Genomic DNA, 20,917 nt, shown 5'->3' with positions numbered 1-20,917 from the left:
AATTACTTGGGTGCTTTATTTATTGTCCAAATTTAGGCTCGTACTCTAAAAAAAATTTAAAATTGGTAAAAAAAAAAAAAGAATAATATATAGAGAAAAAGGCTAATATATACGAAAATTAAATCTAGACATTCGAAAAATATAGAGACCAAAATAATATTTTAACCAAAATTTAAAGCTAATTTTATTTTTCACTTGAGAAATTATATAAAAGGTTAGAAAAAATAAATAAATCATATATTAATAAAATTACACTTTTAGTCCTTGGATTTTTTCAAATTTGATATTTTAACCTTCAAATTGAGTTTAATAACCGTTTGGTCCCTAAAAATTCATTTATTTTTCCTTATATATTTATTATTTTATTTTTTCCTTTCCTAAATAAATGTAAATCGTTAATAAAGAAAGAGGAAAAAAAAACAAACAAATCGTGAACCGTTAGATTCAAATTGGAGTTCAATCACGTGACGTGGCAGAATCTGAATGGATAAGATAAAAAAAAATACACGAAATCATACTCCAGAGGCAAGAAACCCTAAAGGTAGCCCGTCTCTTATATCTCTCCCTCTCTCGCATTAGGTTTTCTCTCAAGTCGCGGCGGCACCACAACTTCGCTCTCTCTGGTACTCTTCAGAACCCTTTCGTCCTCTCCTTCCAGGTCTGTTCTTCTAACTGGATTTTCTAATTCTCTTCTTGATGTGCCTTTGTATATAATTGCATGTTCTGTTCGCGTTGAGTTTTTCAGTTATCGAGTTTGTTGGATTCGTTCTTAGTTCTTCTGTTTCTGAAAATTTAATTAACCGTAGATTCATTCTGCTTTTTCCTTTTTTTTTTTTTTAGTTATCAGTAATTTTTTGAGAGGTTTTGTGAATCTGTTCAGTTGTTGATGAGAAAGAGAAGCATTTATCGCCATTGTTATGTTGCGGGCGTTTATTTTACTTTGGTTGCTATTCTGTGAATCATGACCCCTTTTAGATTTGGAGATGTTTGAGGTTATATGTTCTTTGTGATGATCAATGGATTTTAAGAAGCTTGTAGCTACCTGATGTTGGATGTACATTTTTCAAAAAATGTATGTCACAAGATGTTTATGCATTTTCTGTTTTTATTTATCAATGTTGTTCTTAAGTTTTTCTTCCAAGTGCAGAGCAGGGTTGGAAAAATGAAAAGGAAATCAAGGTCCATTTGTAGTTCTTGTGTGTGGAAAAATACCACCTAAATTCAAAGGGTTTTGAACTGAGTGAATTGATTCTTGATCTAGCTTAAGACCATTAGGATGTGTGTTTAGGATTTTGTTGGACACTGTCAGATCTTTTTCTGGTTGAAAAAACTCGTGCAAACTAGGGTAGGCTGCTGATTCTCATTGTTTTTCCCAGGTAAAGTTCGGTAGAAGATGGGTCGTGTTCGTACCAAGACTGTGAAGAAATCTTCACGCCAGGTTATTGAGAGATACTACTCTAAAATGACACTGGATTTCCACACTAACAAGAAGATCTTGGAAGAGGTTGCGATCATCCCATCTAAGAGGCTCCGAAACAAGATTGCTGGTTTCTCAACCCACTTGATGAAGAGAATTCAGAAGGGTCCAGTCAGGGGCATCTCATTGAAGCTGCAAGAAGAAGAGCGTGAACGTCGTATGGATTTCGTTCCAGACGAATCAGCCATTAAGATTGATGAAATTAAGGTTGACAAGGAGACACTTGATATGCTTGCTGCTTTTGGCATGTCAGACATTCCTGGACTCGTTGAGGTCGAGCCGCAGGCTATGGCTCCACTCCAAGCTTTCGGTAGGGGTGCAGGTGGCCCGAGGAGATACTAAGGTAATCAAGGTTACGCCACTGCTTTTGGGAATTAGAAGTTTTTTGTTATTCAATATCTTAAGGCCATGGACATTCTTGTTGCTAGTTCTCTTCAGATTTGTCCTTAAATTTGGTACTTGTCTTTTTAGTTTTGACTTTGAGTGGATGTTCAAATCATTCTGGACATGGATGATGATACTTTTGTTATAAGTATTGAATATTTCTGAAGTTAACATTTTGCTATTAGTCATTCTTCACAGCTGCAATTTCACTCTTATAATTCACTTTTCTAGTTTGTTCTGTTCATCAGGCATTTCGTTCTATTGTTTGTGTGGGATTTGTTTGATAACGATTTTGTTTGGAGTGATTGGTCTTTTAATTCGTATTTAAACTTTCTTAATATATATTTTTTGGTAGGTTTCTACTGGTTTCTTCAAGTATTTAACCACAATTTCTAAACCTTTTACTTCTTTTGATTATTCCTTGTGTTCTTTTTATCTCTACTTTTCAGTGAACAATTTGGTCAATTGGAAGTTATAAAGGTTATTAAAATCGAGTTCTAATGAATTTTTGTGTGTAATGTTTTCAAATTAAATTATTGAATCAATAATAAGCCTTTGAATTTTGAGTTACTATTTTATCTTTGATCATTGGCCATTAAATTTTTATGCTCCATTGTTGTGCTATCACATCAATGTAGAACAATTATTCCTAAAAAATCACCAAAAAGTGGACATTCCTTTAATATACTTGATTTTATGCAAGATCTAATTTCATTAAAAGCTCAAAATCCATATTTTAATCAACATTTTAAGTGACCAAATCTTTGTTCTCGACTCCTAATTACAAAACATTGTGAAAGTAGTGATTTTTAATAATAAAAATAAGGAAATTTGGCAATAAGAGATTAAAGGAGGCACATTTTTATTAGTAAAATCAGAAATTTCAGAATCCCAATTTGGGGTTCTCGACGAAATGGGTGGGGTTTTTTTCACAATATTTCATTTTCTTCCATCTCAATTATCAAATGATTTTCAGTAATGGTACAAGACAATGAAAATGGAAGTGAAGAAAGGGAAGAAAAGGAACTTTCAATTCCTGCAAATTTACTTCTTACCATGGAATTTTGGGCCGTCGGCATTTATGGCTTCTCGCCGGCAGTCAAGTCGGCAGGAGAGGTGTGCCATGGTGCTATGGCCAGCATTCTACTGGTTAATCGGCGATCGAGAAGGTACACCCCCTTGAAATCGTAGTTTCTTTTGATCATGAGTATGGTAGCATTTCGATGAGATAAGAACTTGTGAAATCCTGGCTTTGTTTTTTCTGAGAGCTCTCATATGAACATCTGGTATAAATTTTGACCTTGATTGTAGCTCATGGGGAATGCTAACAGGTGGGTGCTTTGAATCTTTGATCATGTAATATTTTCTGGATCAACATGAAACATTAAACTTTCTGAATGTGAGATCTACAAACATGAATGTATCACAAGAATCAGAGAAGAAAAAGGAAAAGCAAAGAAAGATAAAATGCAACTCAAGTGATAGGATCATTCATTGGATTTTGAGAGTAAAATTCTGTATGAAAATTTTACCTTTCGCTTACAGTCGATATCTTCTTTGATGAAGATATGTGAAAAGATTTTGTAATATCTTGAGTCCATTTATACTAATCTCTGTAAGATAAACAACTGAAAATAACATATCCTGTTTCCGAATTCAGTGCTTCTTTCGTTAACCTTAATGATATCATAGATAAGATTCAAGAAGCTTCAAGTTGTAGAATCCTTGAGTATCGAAGTTAGTTGTTTCCAAATTCGTTCTTAAGGAAAATAGGCTGAATATTTTAGGTGCCCTTGAAACAACCCAAGGCCACCGCCAGTAGATATTGTCCATTTTGGCTCGTTACGTATCACTATCAGCCTCACGGTTTTAAAACGTGTCTGTTAGGGAGAAGTTTGCACATACTTATAAGATATGGTTCGTTTCCCTCTCCAACCGACGTGGGATCTCACATGCTTAATGGGTAATACTAAAAACAATCATGATAGATAGTATTCAGGAAATATGATTGAAACATAGGGAGGTTGTGAGATCCCACATCGCTTGGGGAGGAGAGAGAAACACCCTTTATAAGGGTGAGGAAACTTCTCCTTAGCAGACGCGTTTTAAAAAACCTTGAGGGAAAGTCCAAAGAAGACAATATCTGCTAGCGGTGGGCTTGGGCCATTACAGAGGTCTTGTTTCTATAGTGGCCATGGTTGTTGATGTTCTTATTCTTATTGCCAAGTTTTCAATGCTTTGTTATCGTCATTTTACTTCTGTTCTTTCTTTTTTGAAGTAAACAAATTGATCTAGGGATTATGATCTTATCCTAATCAAGTTATTATTTCTAAGCTTTTCTCTCTGTTATTGTGAAGCTGAACAAGGAAAAACCTAGATGAAGAACTTCTGTTCTTGGTACCAATCTTATCCCTATTGTTTTGTTCTTCAAGAGGTTAAGTAAGAAAGCATTTTCCACTAGAAGACAGATATGTTCATTGTTTTTGTACCAAGCAATAATGGCACCAGATTGGCTTCTATATTTGCACCAAAGGAATCTCTTCCTTTTTGTATATGATTTAAATGGTGAATTTCTTTGAAGAACTAAATTACAGCATATGTTTAAACATTTTCCTTGAAATGGCTTCTTATACCTTGAATATCTTAACTAATATACTGTAATTGATCACTGATGAATCATATTTTTGGCAGAGTTGAAGATACTAATGGAGCTTTACTTCCTTTTAATGCCCTTCACTCCTATGCATAGAAGGAATTCTTCCTGTGCACTTGAAGATATTTTTAGCCCGCTACGTATTGTTGTCAGCTTTACGATTTTAAAATGCATCTGTTAGGGAGAGGTTTTCATGCCCTTACAAAGAATGTTGCATTTCACTCTTCAAACGATGTTGGATCTCACAATCCAACTCTTTTGAGGGCTAGCGTCCTCGCTGGCACACTGCCTGCTGTCTGGCTCTAATACCATTTGTAACAGTCCAAGCACACTAATAGCAGATATTGTCTTTATCGCCGTTAGCTTCACGATTTTAAAACGTGTCTATTAGAGAGAGGTTTACCCTCCCTTATAAGGAATGTTTCGTTCTCTTCTCTAACCAATGTGGGATCTCACAATCCACCCCTATTGGGGTCCCAGCGTCCTCGTTGGCATATTGTCTGATGTCTAGCTCTAATACTATTTGTAACAGCCTAAGCACACCACTAACAGATATTGTCCACTTTGGCCCGTTATGTATTGGCGTCAACTTCACAGTTTTAAAACACGTCTATTAGGGAGAGGTTTCCACACCCTTATAAGGAATGTTCCGCTGTTCTTCATGTTGGTATCATCGTGATCGCTTCTATCCTATTGCTTTTACTATTGAATATTTATAGTTTACACAATTTCCAATAGAATTTAATTTATTGTTTTAACTCTTTGTATTTTAGCATCTCGACTTCAAGAAGAACTTAAATGATAGCTTCTTTTCTTGGTAATCAAATTCGTCTATTTTGGAATGCTCTTAAAGAGGCTAACTTCCATCTGCTTGTACAACTCAGAGTCTTTAATTTCAGTATCAGATCTTCCAACTTTTGCATTTTAGAAATTTCCCGTATCACTTTACTTTCTAACCTTGTAATGGTTGCTAAATCGACGTGGTTATCCACGCAGGTCGACATGTTATAATTGTGTAGGTTTAGCACTTGCCTAAATACAGCTTAACCGTGTGATTTCCTTGCGGTTCGCTTGGTTTTATTTGTTTTTATGAAACAATCTGCGCTTACAGATTTCCAGTTGAGCATCTATGTATACCTGTACCGATTTGCATCCATGCATTAACTTTACTATTATTTCTTCTGTTTTTATATAAACTGAGGAAATTTGTAGAAACCATTACTCACAGCATTTGCTTCAAATCCTCAGAAAACCACTAGATATCTGAGGAGTGGTGGTGGCAACCTAGAGAGCCATGTTTATAGTTCTGAGGAGTTGTCCTTGAGCGTCGTCGATCAACTAATCAAGACTTTGACAAATCGCTTGTTCTTCAAACCTCGTCTAGTTATTCTAATCTACGTATGAAGCAATCAGAAGTTCCTAGCAAGGTATAATTTTTCTCCAACTTGTAGATATCATACTCTGTTCAATTTTTTTTTCCCTGAAATGATTTTGGTAGTCTTGTTTTGATCTTGTTGTTTTTCCCTTACCAGGAAGATTATGATCTCTTTCCTTTCCCCAAATGAATCCTTTAGTCCATTAAGGAAAGATGAACACATAATCAAGGCATGTTTTGGTGAATTCTAATATATTTCCTATTTCTTGTTTGGTGGTTCTGGAAAAAATTCCAAAAGAAGGAAACTAAAAGAAAACTTGCGGCGGATATAGGAACGGCTCCTAATGAAAATGATGCATATTTGGATCTCAAACTATCACCTCCAGGGGTCTACTTAAGGGGTAAATCATCTAATGAATCGAAATTGTCGTCCCCAAGATCTCAAGACTCATGCGTATCTGCTGAGGTTGAGTCAAATGTGAACTTGGAGAATAATCTTCGAGATGAAAGCTCGTCTTTGATCGTGATGGGATGTACTTGTTGCCTCCTTTATGTGATGGTAACAGAGGCAGATCCCAGATGCCCTAAATGCAAAAACTATGGCTTGCTCGACATTTTTCGTCGAAATCAGGAGAAGAGATCAAGAAAAGAACTAGTTCGAGCATGAAGTTTGCATGGTGGCTTGTGTTCAAATGCTCCAGTATGCTCTTGAACTGATGCACCCTCTGCCGTTTTTCTTAGTGTCCTAAACCATCTTATTACTTGGGGAGTCAGAATTTGATGAAAGATATGGTTTATTTATATCTTTTTGCTCAGTAGTTTGGTTTTCTTTCCTTTCTTTTGAGAAGGCCAATTCACATATTAACTGTGATTCTGATGTTAAAGAGTAAAATTCTTTCTTTCTTTGGGCAAATCACAGAGTTCATTCTTTTTTTGTGCATTTACTCTGTTGAAGGCTTTTCCGTGCATTCCATTTTTTGTTAAGGCGGGGAACAGCGAATTCTCTTTCTCGTGTTCACAAATCGCCATTGGAGCTCATTAACCAGAACTGTATTCAGAAGAACAAAGAATTCAGCAATAGACTTGGTGAGTTCATTCAGGCTACCTTGTCTTGATCTTTCTTTTTTCTTTTTTACCATATTTGCTGCTTTCTTGAACCAAATAATGCTTGTTTTTAGGGAATTTTCAGAAGTTCAACAAAGTATAGTAACTCTAGATTTTGAAGCTCTGATTTTCTCCATTTATTTTCGTTTGAAGGTTTACATATATGGTAACTTCACCAATAATGGGTAGGTTCTTGCAGGGGAGGGGAGGGTAACCTAATCAATCTTCATTTATTTTCCTTTTGGGAGATTAAAACAAAAGCAGGTTAAAATTGATTCTTCTTAAACGCCTGAGTTAAACCTGTTTTAAGACTAAAAACAAAGGGTTTTGAAGATTGAAATTAAACCATTCTATAGACTAAAGGCTTTGAAAACTAAAGTTCGTGAGAGAAGGAATCAAAGGACTATAGGATAGAGTTGAACTTCACTACATATATCAAATCAATATCAATGCAAATTCAAGTTCAATTGCACGAATAGTTTGGTAAGTTGAATGGGATTTGCTCTATCTACCTCTCATCTCTTACTCTCATCTAAAATCTAGTGAGAAGTGATGATAATGAGGCTATTGCAGGGGTTTCATGCGACTCTTACACGGGATTGTCTACTTTTGATCGTTCCAAAGAAACTCAATAACTAAAAGAAGAGCAATCTTTATGTGATTGCACACGATATATTGACTCGAGTGATAGAAAGTCCAAAAGTGTAATCGATGAAAATTCCTTATTCTACAGATCTTTTCATCGTCTAAACAAGCAAATGATATGTCATATCCTTTTGTGATGATGGCTGATGTAGGTACTTGCGAAGAAAGAATGGCTGAATTGAAAAAAAAAGTCTTATGTCGATGAAAGCGGTCAAAGAGAGATTATGAAATTTCCAATTCAATTTCTTTGTCAACAACTTGAAGATATGATTATGAGCGCTATTAGACCTCAATATGATGGATCTACTAACAATTCTCTTATGTATTCTAAACCTCACACTAGATGAATTGAGAATTTGAGAATGACTAGTACCTATCAACTCTAAAAATTTCAACAATTTCAGGGAAATGAGTCAAATGATGCCCCAAGTAACATATTGCTCGCTTTATAAGATGTGTGAAAATGTCAGAACTTAGTGTGATCTTTTTAGAGGTCGGGTCTTATTTGGGATATACAAAGTTTTATATAAGTGATAGAAAAATTATACCCTAAAAAATATGTAACGAATAAGAGTATAAAAGATGAATTAAGTGAAGAAACAGACAAATGCACGCTTGTGATATTGCGTGCATTTTCAAATCCATGAGAAAGAAATTGAAAGAAATATTATTTTTTCGAAAGAGAATTCAAATATTTTAGTTAGAATCCCAATGAAAATATTAAAAAGAAAAATACAATACTCATCCATCGTAATCATCTCATAACATATTTAAAAAAAGTCATGCAAAAGTCACTCGTCACAATATGTTTAGAAAAAAACTCATCTAATAAAGTTAAACAAGTATACACACAACATGATCATGCAACACGAACATGAACATGTGGGACCCAAAATCATTTCAACCCAACTAATAAGAACAACTAAATCATTATCTTGAATTGTACCAATATTTTGGTTGTGCATGTACTTAAACTTCTCTATTCTAATTGGATTTGTACACATTATTTAGTTTTAAATTCTTGGTCAAGTTTTAAAAATGCATGAATTAGGCTTAATAATCACATTTAGGTAACCATTAAAATAGAGTCAACTTAGCATGTGCAACAACAAAGGGATCTCAATTTTGTATGCCATAGAACTTGGTTGGTGGGGAACAAGAGACCTTATAATACTTGGAACATGATTGAAAGGAACTTATGCGGGAGGGTGTGATTTGAAACATAAGAATCTTTTAATCCAATCGCCATAACATTTTTTTTGTCATCAATTCCTTTATTCCCCCAATCATTATCTTCTGTGCAATTCATGTACATATCCATATGCATATTATATAGAGATCAGAGACAAAGAGATGCACAAAATCAAGCGAGTTGCAGAGCAAGGTTTTTGAGATTACCAGAGCAAGGTTTTTGAAGATGAAGCTGCTTCCTTCTTTCTTCAAGAACAGAGAATCGTCGGACAGGCCATGGCAATGGCCGATATGCGGAAGCTCCAAAACTCCTTCATTCAGAGCAGGCGATGAAGAAATCTTCAAGACAGTCAACTCAGTCTTCTTCGACAATCTTCTCTCCGATCGAATCGAAACGCCTGATTCTTGGTTCGCGAAATCATCGCTGTTCGAATCCGCTAGGTTTTCGACCGATTTCGACGACGATTTTGAGGTCGTGGTCCGAGGCGCGAAATCAGAGAGGCTAATCTTCGAACCTGGCGAAACGAATTGCATTATAAAGAAATCAGCAGACGAAGGAAAGTGCGATTCGATTCGATTCGAAGGAAGCGTGGTTGTAGCAGTGGAATCAGAAGATCCGTACCTGGATTTTCGAAGATCGATGGAGGAAATGGTGGAGAGTCTTGGAATTAGGGATTGGGAGTGTTTAGAAGCGTTGTTGAATTGGTACTTGAGAGTGAATCAGATCAAGAATCATCGTTACATCTTTGGCGCTTTCGTTGATTTGTTGGTTGATCATGGCGGCGACGGTGGATTTACGGATTCCACTTCCATTTTTTCCGATGAACTGATCATTCAGAATTCTCCACGATCCATTACGTAAGAAGAATTTTGGCCATTTTTCTGTGAATATTATTTTCATTACGTTTTGAAATTCAACTTTATTATTAGTTCATGCAAAATTATTCTATCCATTCCTCACCTTGTAAATATTTATAATTAATTTTCTTCCACTTATCGAATAATTTAGATTAAATAAAATTAGATGCAATTTAAATAATATAATTTTGTAAAAATAATTTTCTTATAATAAATTATAAATTAATATTAGCATGGAAATAATTGAAATAATAAGAAGCCCAAATAAAAAGGGCTCGGTATATTTGGGCCTAAGCCCAAAATATTGACCCAAATGTAGACTGGGCCCATATATGCAGCCATGGACTATTTGGGCCGGATGGTGGGCCGAGGAAATTGTTACGTACGCCTCTACTTTGTTTCCAAATGAATAAATAAATTTTAGTAATCACTACAAAATTTTCAATTTATTAAAAATATTATTTAAATATTGATGTATATTAATTGATTTGACCTGACATAACAATAGAGAATCAACCAACTGAATAAAACAATGATATTACGGACTGATATGGGATCCTTGGAACATACTACAGCCCTAGGTGGTGAAGAGCTGATATCAAGGTCCCGTCGATGTGAGCTCTTGGGGAAGATCAGTCTTTTATTCCTAGAGTAACTTTTATCCGTGAGCGACGGCCCTTCCACTCGGTATCGTTGTTTGAGCTCGATGGGTGGGTCTTGCAATCAAGCTCCCTTCTGCCTTTGCACTGGAGGGCCAATCTCCATCTGGCCCGAGGAAACCTTTGCACGCCTCTGTTATCTTTTGGGAGGCCTACGCCCCATAGAAACTGTCTACCTAAGACTGTCTCTTGGTCCGTAGGTCATAACACAAGGTTAGAGTTCAAACTAAGCTGCGCAGGAAAGGCCTAAAGCCAATCCCAAGGAACAGTGAAGCTTCATAGGGCCTTTCTGTCCCACTCTTTGAGGTCCATAAGTTCTCACATTTTTATAAGGAATGCTTTGTTCCCCTCTCCAACTGATATGAGATCTAACAATCCACCCTGTGGGGTCTAGTGTTTTCACAGGCACACCGCTCCTTGTTTGACTCTAATACCATTTGTAACAGCCCAAATCCAATGCTACCCATTTGTAATAGCACAAGTTCGACAAATATTGTCTACTTTCTGCTTTCTCTCTCGAGCTTTCCCTCAAGATTTTTAAAACATGTCCATTAGGAACAAGTTTTCACACCTAAGTAATGTTTCATTTCCCTCTCAAACCGACGTGGGACCTCACAATATCCTACCCGATCAAATATGATATTGAAAAGAGAAAAATCCCGACAAATCTTTATTTTTGTAAACAATAAACAATAATCTCGATTTGTAAGAAAGATAGTTGTCAAAATCAAAGCCTCCAAATTTGAAAAAAAAAAAAAAAAAAACAAAACAAAAAACCTTAAAGAATAAAGACAACTTTATGAGATGGATGAAAGAGTGAGAAGAGAATGTTTTGTTTCCATTCCATATGGATTGCCAATGTAAATCTTTTTCTTTTTCTTTTTCTTTTTCTTTTTATAAATTTTAAATTTTTAAAAAATATAAAAAAAAATAAAAAAATAAAAATGGACAGATAGTCCTACTCTCTTTTCACTTTAAGCCCTTTATTATTAGCACTCTTTCCCTTTTTCTTTTTTTTTTTCAACCTTTTTTTATTTCATTTATTATTTTAAATTATTTAAATTATTTAAATTTATTTTATTAATCTTATTCTTAACAAAAGTTTAATCCTTCTACTTTTTCTTTAATTTCCCTCACCTACAAGAAAAGCACAAACATTCTCTTCCTTATATACTCAACAACTCTCTTACACTTTCTTCAACTTTACACCAAGAATTGAAAGATGAGAGCTGGAATTTGCACTATACAACTTCAAGCTCTTAGCATCGAGGCCGAGACGACGTTGAAGCAAGCGATCGGGCTAGCACGTCGACGAGGCCACTCTCACGTCACTCCGCTCCATGTAGCTACCGCAATGCTCGCATCGTCCTCCGGTGTCCTTCGTAGAGCTTGTCTTCATTGCCATTCTCATCCTCTCCAATGCAAGGCTCTCGAGCTTTGTTTCAACGTCGCTCTTAACCGTCTTCCTACGTCGACACCAAACCCACTTTTTGGCCCTCAATATCCCAATCCTTGCCTTTCCAATGCCTTGGTTGCTGCCTTTAAACGAGCTCAGGCACACCAACGCCGTGGCTCGATCGAAAACCAACAACAACAACAACAACAACCGATTCTAGCGTTGAAGATAGAGTTGGAGCAGCTTGTTATCTCGATCTTGGATGACCCAAGTGTTAGTAGAGTGATGAGAGAAGCGGGTTTCTCGAGTACTCAAGTCAAAAACATGGTCGAAAAAGTGGTTTCCTTAGAGGTTAGTCGTTTTTCATTCATTATAACCCAATTATATATCATTTTTATTGGTTTTTCTCTCTTACAAACACTAAAAAAACCAATCTTTTTTGCTCATTTCAGGATTACAACCATGAAAAACACTACTTTTACGAGAAAAAATTGAACAATTTGCTACCCACCAAACCCATTTCTCATACCCATTTCACAAAACCATTGGTTTCAAACACTATCCCAAATGAAGAACTCACACAAATCTTGGAAGAACTCTCAAGAACACAAAGAAAAAGCACCAACACAGTGATTGTAGGTGAAAATTTGAGCTCAATTGAAGGCATAATTAGAGGAATAATGGAGAGATTTGAGAAAGGAGAAGTCCCAAATGAATTGAAATTCTTTGAGTTCTTAAGCCTTCCACTTTTCACCTTAAGAAACCTTTCAAAGGAAGAGATAGAACAAAAGCTTTTGGAGTTAAAATGCATAGTAAAAAGCTGTTTAGGTAAAAGGGTAATTTTTTATTTGGGAGATCTCAAATGGGTTTCAGAGTTTTGGTCAAATTATGAAGAAAAAACAAGTTTTTACAGCCCGGTGGAGAAGATAATCATGGAGATTCAAAGATTATTACTGCATGGTAATAATGGTGAAAGCTATGGTAAATTTAGGGTTTTGGGTATTGCAACTTTTCAGATTTACATGAGATGTAAAGCTGGGAATCCTTCTTTGGAGTCTCTTTGGTCACTTCAGCCTCTTACAGTTCCTGTTGGAAGTTTGAGTCTCAGCCTCAAATTTGAAAGGTAAAAAAAAAAAAAAAAGACATGTTTTTTACTGTGTCTCATTTGGTGTTTTTTTACTGTGTTTTAGCTGAATTCTTACCGTTTTTTTTGGTAATATTTCAGCAAAGAATGTAACTTTCAGACCAATTCTGTCAAGGGTTTCACTTTATGTCGTGAACGGTACAAAGATGAGGCAAAAAAGACTGCTGTAATTGCCACTCAACAGGTTTGTTTTTGTCTCTCTCTCTTCAAAATTATTTCAAAATTATTAAAGTGTTTACCTTTTTGGATTAATTTAATTTTTTTTAAACAGGATGATCAATACGAGGAGTGGAATAATCATAAAGGAATCAACTTTCTTGAGAAATCCTTCAATTTTTCTCCTGATTTGATCTGCCACTCGTTTCTTGGCCCGGAACCGTCTCCGAAAGAGTATCAATTCTGGGGTTCAGACAAGTCAGACCGAAACGTTGTCGTTTCGAAACCCGAGCTTCTCTCGAACCCTAATTCAAGTCCGAACTCTGCTTCTTCGAGCGAAGTTCTAATAGAAGAGGAAGAGGAAGAAGAAGAAGAACGCTCGAAACTTCTTGCGAATTCGCTTATGAAAACGATTCCAAATTGCTCGAAAGACAAAGCTAATGAACTTTCATCCATAATTCTCCATTGTAGATCATTGAGAAGGTCAAAGAAGCAAGAAAGTTGTAGCCTTTTGTTCATGGGAAATGAAGAACAAAGGCAAGCCAAGGAAAGAACAGCAAGAGAATTGGCTAAGATCTTGTTTGGGTCACAAACAAAGTTCATTTCCATTGGTTTGAGCAGCTACAAACAAGAAATTGATGAACATCATGAACAAAAAAACATCAAAAAGAGAGGCAGAAATGAATTGGGTTGCGATTATTTGCAAAGATTTGGAGAGGAAATCAATGAAAATCCTCATAGAGTGTTCTTCATGGAAGATATTGAAGAAATTGATTATTGTTCTTCAAAGGGTTTGAAGGAAGCCATTGAAAGGGGAAGAGTGAAGCTTTCAAATGAGGAAATTTGTTCATTAAAAGATGCCATTATCATCATCAATGCTCAAAGACAAAGCGTTAAACAAGAACACGAAGAACACGAGAGGAGATTTGTTTCATTGGATTTGAACATAGCAATTCAAGAAGGGAATGGAGATAGAATTAGATCAATCATGGAATGTGTGGATGCCAAAATTTTATTTTCATAATTAGGTTTTTAATTTCTTCAATAGTGTGTGGGCGACACTCTTTTTTTTGGGATTTTCTAGGAATGTAAATGTAGAAATTAATGCATATTTTCCCTTGTGGTTTGATCGGTATAATCGAGTTTTGTTTTATAAAGCTAATTTTATAGTATCAGATATACGAGAGTAATTATTTAGCTAATCGTCGAAACCATATCAATACCCATTTTCAATCTCGGTACAAAATTCAAGTATAGGGTACAAATAAGAGTGTCCAACCTATAGACAAATTTTCTCGGGAAAAACAAAAAGAAAGGGGACTTATTCTTACCAACCAGAAGCTTGTCTCGGTATTACTATGGTAGGCAACGATCTAGCCCATATAGTCAGTAGGAGGACGGATTGAAAATGTTCATATTTTCGGGTCATATAACACAAATATATTTACGATATATTGTCGAGTCAGGTTTTGAACAGAACACGGTTTCTCCATCCGTTCCTTTTCTCTTAACTTTTCTTTGAACGATCCTTTTCTCAACTGTTATTTGAAGAAGAATTCAAAGCTTATATGATCATAAAATCTGTTCATAAAATCAACTTTCTAACAAGCTTTTATCACATTCCAATTCTTATGAAAGTTAAATGAAACAAGACAAATAATACACATAGAGACAGAGAGAGGGTAAATCAAGTTGGGAGAAAAAGAGGTAAATTTCTAAATAATAAAGTTTTTTATTTTTTTTACATCATGTAATTTTTTTTTTTTAATCATAGACGAGCTGTTCATTTAACTCGGGGCCTCGCAAAGATCCCACACACCATCATATATATATAATTAATTAATTAATTTATTTATTAAAAAAATTAAATGATTATTATCATTTTGTAATGATTGATTTTAAAAAATATGAATAGAGATAATAATAAATAATAAAAGTAAAAAAAAAAAAAATACATAATTGTCATTATTTATAATTACACACATAAAGTTAGATATAATTAAAAAAGAAAAAAAATGAGGGTATAAAATATTGAAAGTGACACATAAAAAAAGCTATTATTGACCAAAACTTTTTTTTTTTTTAAGAAAATAAAAAATATAAAAATATTTAAAATAAATAAATAAAGTTTGTCTTTATTTAGTTTCAATTTTGAAATCTCTCTCAAGTTTGAAAAGGAGTAGCGCGGATGATTAGGGATCCAAAAGTACACAAAATACTTTAAAAGAATTAAGAAGCATCCAAAGATATTCCTCCTTTACAATCATAAAAGCAAATAATTAATCCCTTTTTTACCCTTAATCCCGGGTTTTGTTTCGGGTTAAATTAGGGTTAAGCTAATATGTATTAATTGATTTATTTTGATTCTCGTAACATTTTTCATTATATCAACTAACTATTGACCCGTAAGACTAGGAAAATCCTCGTTTAAACGAGGAATGGAGAGTGAGTGTGGAGAGATTTCTCCCTGTTAGCTAAATAGAGTCGAAGATTAGGATTATATTCCTTAACTTCAACCCCGTCCCTAACCTCGTCCTCGACTTGTGATGTCAAAACACCCTTTATAAGGGTGTAGAAACCTTTCTTAGCAGACGCTGGGTCCTGAAAGGGGGGAATTGTGATGTCCTACATTGGTTGGGGAGGAGAACAAAACACCTTTTACAAGGGTGTGGAGACCTTTCCTAGTATACGCTGGGCCCTGAAGGAGGTGGATTGTGATGTCTCACATTGGTTGGGGAGGAGAACAAAACACCATTTATAAGGGTGTGGAGACCTTTCCTAATAGACGTTGGGCCCTGAAGGGGGTGGATTATGACCTCCCTCTTTATAAGGGTGTGGAGACCTTTCCTAGCAGACGCTGGACTCTGAAAAGGGGTACATTGTGATGTCCCACGTTGGTTGGGGAGGAGAACAAAACACCAAAGGTTGCGTTTTAAAGCTTTGAGGGGAAGCCCAAAGGCCCAAAGAGGACAATATCGGCTAGCGGTGAGCCTGGGTCATTACACGACCCCACCTAAGTCTCCGACCCAATTAACTAAACAAGGTCGGGAACATATCAGGATTATACTAATCGATATGGAAAATTCATGATTACATCTTTGCATGAGTCTATTTGATTAGTGGAGGATTAAAAGTAATAAAAAAAAATTAAATTAAAGCCTATAGTAACAATAATAGAGGGAGTTTGGCTAGTATATAATTTATTATTTAACTTTAAATTAAGAATTTATTTTTTTCAATTAATTAATTAATTATATTATTATATGCCTTCCTCTGCATACAAGAAACCCAACTAAAAGCACTTATTCAAAACCTTGTGTAATGGCTCATTTATTTATTTATTTATTTATTTATATTTTTTTATATTTTTATATATTAATTTAAAATAAAAAAAAGTTTTCAAAATTATCAAATAAAGACAGAACCTCGAGCTTTGTTCCCATTAGAGAGAATAAAGGGCACAAAACCTCTCTCTCTAGCTTTTATTTTTTATTTATTTTAAAATATTTTCTTAAAAGAATAATTTTTAATATTTATTTATTCATAATCCAAATTTTGGTTAATTAAGGGCTTAATTATATATATATATATACACATGAAAAATGTATGAAATTATACTTTATTCAAAGATTATATAATTACATGTCACATCAAAAATAGCTTGTATTAAATATAATAATGTCGTATTTAAATGTACATATAAGGACCAACTTGACTGTACATTTGGTAGGGTTTTGACTCATAGTGAAAGCCAAGTCTGTATTTCACCTATGGTAACTTTTCTAAATTCTTTCACATGGATCATTTAAATTCAGGACTTTTTTTTACTCCCGACTCTCGAGATGTTACATCTACTTTTAGAAATCGTAAATTCAAAAACTAATCTCGTTGACTGCATATGAATCTTGTCGGTTTACTGTCCAAGCTTTATCGGGTTTTATGAATTGAGATTTTTCCGTTGAGTTTGTCTCTATCGTACGTTGTGTTTTGTTTCTCGTCCTAGTCTTTTGTAACGCTTTAGGTTTATGTTTTGTTGTTAGGTCTCGACCTTTTTCGTTATGAGGTAGGAGTTAAACGAACCCGAATTTCTAATTTTAGGTTAATCGAGAGATTCTAAATTGATGAGACAAAACATTATCTAAAACATTAGGTGGAAAACATAAGTCAACATTTTAGACACCAAACCCAAGGAAATGGGACCATGTCCTATACCATAATTGCATTATGGTCTTGTTCCTTATTAAAAGTTAAAAATGTTAGGGTGTTTGTCCACCTTGGTCTTGTCTTGGAGGGTTTTGTGAAAGAACCAAAAATATTAAAAAATAACGAATAAGTCCTTAAACTTTAGTTTATAACGATTTAGTCCTTATATTTTTTATTCGATAACAATTAAGTCCTTAAATTTTAGTCATATTACGATGAATATTGTCCTTGGCCCATTGCGTATTGTTGTCAGCTCACGGTTTTAAAACGTCTCTGCTAGAGACAAGTTTCCACGTCCTTATAAGGAATGTTGCGTTTCTCTCTCCAACCGATGTGGGATCTCACAATCCACCCCCGTTGTGGCCCAACGTCCTCGTTGGTACACCGCCTGGTGTTTGACTTTGATACTAGTTGTAACAGTTCAATCTCACGGCTAACAAATATTGTCCGCTTTTGCCCATTACGTATTGCCATCAGCCTCACAGTTTTAAAACGGGCATGCTAGAGACAAGTTTCCACATCCTTACAAGGAATGCGGCATTTCTCTCTCCAACCTATATGGGATCTCACCATCCACCCCCCTTGGGGCCCAACGTCCTCGTTGATACACCGCCTGGTGTTTGGCTCTAATTCCAATTGTAACAGTTCAATCTCACCGCTAGCAAACATTGTTCGCTTTTGCCCGTTACGTATCGCCATCAATCTAACAGTTTTAAAATGTGAATGCTAGGGAGCGGTTTCCACACCTTTACAAGAAATGTTTCGTTTCCCTCTCAAACCAATATGAGATCTCACACGAACGTTTTCAAAATCTAGCAAAGTTTTGAAAAGTAAAAGATTTCAATGAAAATAACCACCATTCTTAAAAACAAACGAACTCAAATCGTTCGTAAACTTGAAAGAACATAGAATGAATTATTACAGGAAGAATCTGACCCATTTTTTTCACTGAAATCTTCATTTTTTTCCCTCTTTCTCTATCTCTACCTCTCGGGTATCGTGTTTGAATCAGTAAAGTGCTTTTTCTTCCGTATTTGTATGAATCGATATCATTACACTCTAATTCCTTTTCAAATCGAAAAAAAAAAACGAAAGAAATTAGGGCGAAATGGAATGATGGGTCGGGATCGACGGGTGGGCATGGATCCCGAGGAGCAAAGGATTCTTTTGGAGAAATGATGGGATAGATCGATCGGATCCTTTGGATCATAAAAAAATTAAACAATCTTCAAAACGATGATGACAGAGTTTACAAAAGGAAAAGGAAAAGGAAAGAGATATGTGTGTGTTTCTATTCTTTTGAGGGACTCCTTAAAAGCATTCAAAATGCAAATTATTTCCAAAGGCTTTTGCTTTTTCTACCTTTCTCTACCATTCTCCATCTCGATAAACTCGGCTCGGTTCTAGTTTTGCATGGTTAGATGCATGAAAGAGTATCCAATTTGTGTTCGGTGGTATGTTATTACAAATATACAGTTTCTCGAGTTTAGATATTAACTGTATCAAAAGAGCTACAAGTTACGTTATAACAGTATCGTTAAATGGGTTTTTAGGGTTTCGTGGTGGATTCGAGAGAGAGGAAGGAAGAATTAAGAATTTCGGATAAGACCCATTTCGAGAATCATTCAATACTCCGAGAGAGAGAGATTACTAAATCGTTTCTTTAGGGTTTTAGAGTTCGATTCGAGAGAGAACTCATTTCGGGTATCACTGAACACTCCATCTTAAGACAAACTATGACAGGTTTTGGGGAAATTAAGGTTGTCGACGGTTTAATAGGTATCTAAGAACGTACAAACATTTTAATATCAAAGATTATTACGAGATAGTCGTATCGTAACAAATACGTGGGGAGAGACAAAGTTTGTAGAGAGGGTGAGCTTTTGCAGTGTTTAGGAGAAGAAAGTAAAGCAAAATTGAGCAGCGTTTTTTATGAACTCTCTTTTTTGCTTTTATATGTAATGTGAACTTTGCATGAAAGTAAGGGATTTCTTGGATCTCCCACCAATCTCTTCAATAATCACTAAATAATTAACAAAACTAAATATTAAAATCAATCCTAATCGATAATATCGAATCTATAGATCGATGGAGATATCGACGTATTGACTAATTCTGAATTAAGGGTATACATGAGTTGGTTGGGTTGGTGACCCAAATTACCTTAATCGAGTTCGCAACCCAACCCAACTCAACCCAACCTTCTGTTTTCGAATTGGGTTAGGTTCAGTTGGGTCGGGTCGTCAAATTGTTATTTTTTAAACATGAGTCGGTTAGATTGATGACCCGGGCTACCTGAATAGAGTTTGCAACTCAACCCAACCTTCTATTTTCAAATTGGGTTAGGTTGGGTTTGGTCGTCGCCAAAATTTTATTAAATTATTTTAAAAATTATATTTATCCATAATACATGATACCATAATAACTAAAATTTCATAAAATTCAAATATCACACATTTACGAGTCACAACACATCACTGATATCGAGTTGGTCTAGTATCAAACATTTACGAGTCACAACACATCACTGATATCGGTTACAAACATTAAAAGTAGGGTTGAGTTGAGTTGTAACCCTATTTTTGAATTGGTCAAATATCAAACATTTACGAGTCACAGCACATCACTGAATTAACTTGTAACCCTATTTTGGGTTGGTCGGATTACCGGGTTATATGAACAGTCTTATTTTGAATCGAACATTTTTTAGTTCAACTCGTCGAATATGTGTTAACGAGTTGAGTTATACTGAGATTAATGAATGTGGGCAGAGCTAAAACGAGTACGTTATAAAGGTGAATCCGACGAGGAGAGAGAAAGAGTAATGGGTAGGTTTAAAGGGAGGAAGAGAGTGTGGAAAGAGCAGTCAAAAGAAGGGATGAAGTATGAAAGTTAACAAGAATAAATTTACGAGTGATCCAATGCCTTCCATCATGTTGGTTTCAATCATTGTTTGATCGCTTTATTATTATCTTTTTTTTTCTTTCTTTTTGAAAAAAAAAAAAGGAGAAAAGATTCTGTGGTACTCCCATAGTACCATTTATATGCAACTCAATGAGCAAAAGGAAGAAAAATAGATACCTATCCTATATCATAATTCTACATTATTCTAATAATTAATTGTCGTTGTTTTAACGGGACGTTGTTTTGACAAAACCGACGCTTACCCAGAGAAAACCGATGCTTACCCATGACAAAATCGACGTGGGATCTCACAATCTATCCCCTTAGGAGTCCAATGTCCTCGATGGCACGCTGTCTGGTTTTTGGCTTTGATAACAAAAAGTGAAGGTGGTCGAGTTGGTGTAAGGCGTCAGTTTATTGTGAGACCCACATCGGTTGTAGAGGAGAACTAGGTATTTTTTTAGGGGTGTGAAAACATATCTCTAACAAACGTATTTTGAAATCGTGAGGTTGACGACGATCGTAATAGGTTAAAATAGACAATATCTGCTAGTAGCGGATTTGGGCGATTGTGAATGTTTTTTAAAAAATTTAGAAATTGTGTTGGAATTTGATTGTATTGAAGAAAGGTAGCAAGGAGCTTTATTTATTGCCCTAGCATCTTGTCTTCTTCTCTTGTATTGGAGATTCCCAATCCTAGGACTCCAATTTTCAACCACTATTTGATGGATAGGGAAACTTCAGGTTTTTTTTTTTTTTTTTTTTTTT

The 20,917-nt window shown here is 35.2% G+C and overlaps 4 protein-coding genes and 1 long non-coding RNA gene across 5 annotated transcripts; 4 read left to right on the top strand and 1 right to left on the bottom strand.

Annotated features, from left to right (window-relative positions):
- The first annotated feature begins 526 nt into the window (after positions 1-526).
- LOC111461982 (40S ribosomal protein S17-4) lies at positions 527-2,056 on the top strand. The gene is made up of 2 exons (XM_023105630.1): positions 527-658; positions 1,377-2,056. Exon 2 carries the CDS (start codon positions 1,394-1,396, stop codon positions 1,817-1,819), a length of 426 nt encoding a protein of 141 aa, XP_022961398.1. The 5' UTR covers positions 527-658; positions 1,377-1,393; the 3' UTR covers positions 1,820-2,056.
- Positions 2,057-3,177: 1,121 nt separating this feature from the next.
- On the bottom strand, positions 3,178-3,502 carry LOC111462006. The gene is made up of 2 exons (XR_002713685.1): positions 3,394-3,502; positions 3,178-3,227 (listed from the first exon to the last, which is right to left on the bottom strand). It is a non-coding gene; the product is annotated as an uncharacterized LOC111462006 (long non-coding RNA).
- A 2,034-nt stretch (positions 3,503-5,536) lies between these two features.
- LOC111461988 lies at positions 5,537-6,829 on the top strand. Its single transcript, XM_023105643.1, has 2 exons — positions 5,537-5,941; positions 6,188-6,829. Exons 1-2 carry the CDS (start codon positions 5,915-5,917, stop codon positions 6,554-6,556), a joined length of 396 nt encoding a protein of 131 aa, XP_022961411.1. The 5' UTR covers positions 5,537-5,914; the 3' UTR covers positions 6,557-6,829.
- Positions 6,830-9,036: 2,207 nt separating this feature from the next.
- On the top strand, positions 9,037-9,779 carry LOC111461973 (transcription repressor OFP13-like). The gene has a single exon (XM_023105620.1). It carries the CDS (start codon positions 9,056-9,058, stop codon positions 9,689-9,691), a length of 636 nt encoding a protein of 211 aa, XP_022961388.1. The 5' UTR covers positions 9,037-9,055; the 3' UTR covers positions 9,692-9,779.
- A 1,750-nt stretch (positions 9,780-11,529) lies between these two features.
- Positions 11,530-14,180, top strand: LOC111461921 (protein SMAX1-LIKE 3-like). Its single transcript, XM_023105588.1, has 4 exons — positions 11,530-12,093; positions 12,195-12,865; positions 12,968-13,070; positions 13,158-14,180. Exons 1-4 carry the CDS (start codon positions 11,569-11,571, stop codon positions 14,064-14,066), a joined length of 2,208 nt encoding a protein of 735 aa, XP_022961356.1. The 5' UTR covers positions 11,530-11,568; the 3' UTR covers positions 14,067-14,180.
- The last annotated feature ends 6,737 nt before the right edge of the window (positions 14,181-20,917 follow it).

Source organism: Cucurbita moschata, unplaced genomic scaffold, assembly GCF_002738365.1.
Source record: "Cucurbita moschata cultivar Rifu unplaced genomic scaffold, Cmos_1.0 Cmo_Scf00002, whole genome shotgun sequence".
Classification (NCBI taxonomy): Eukaryota; Viridiplantae; Streptophyta; class Magnoliopsida; order Cucurbitales; family Cucurbitaceae; genus Cucurbita; species Cucurbita moschata.
The sequence above is the reverse complement of the archived record's forward strand: the minus strand, read 5'-3'. Positions and strand labels throughout refer to the sequence as shown.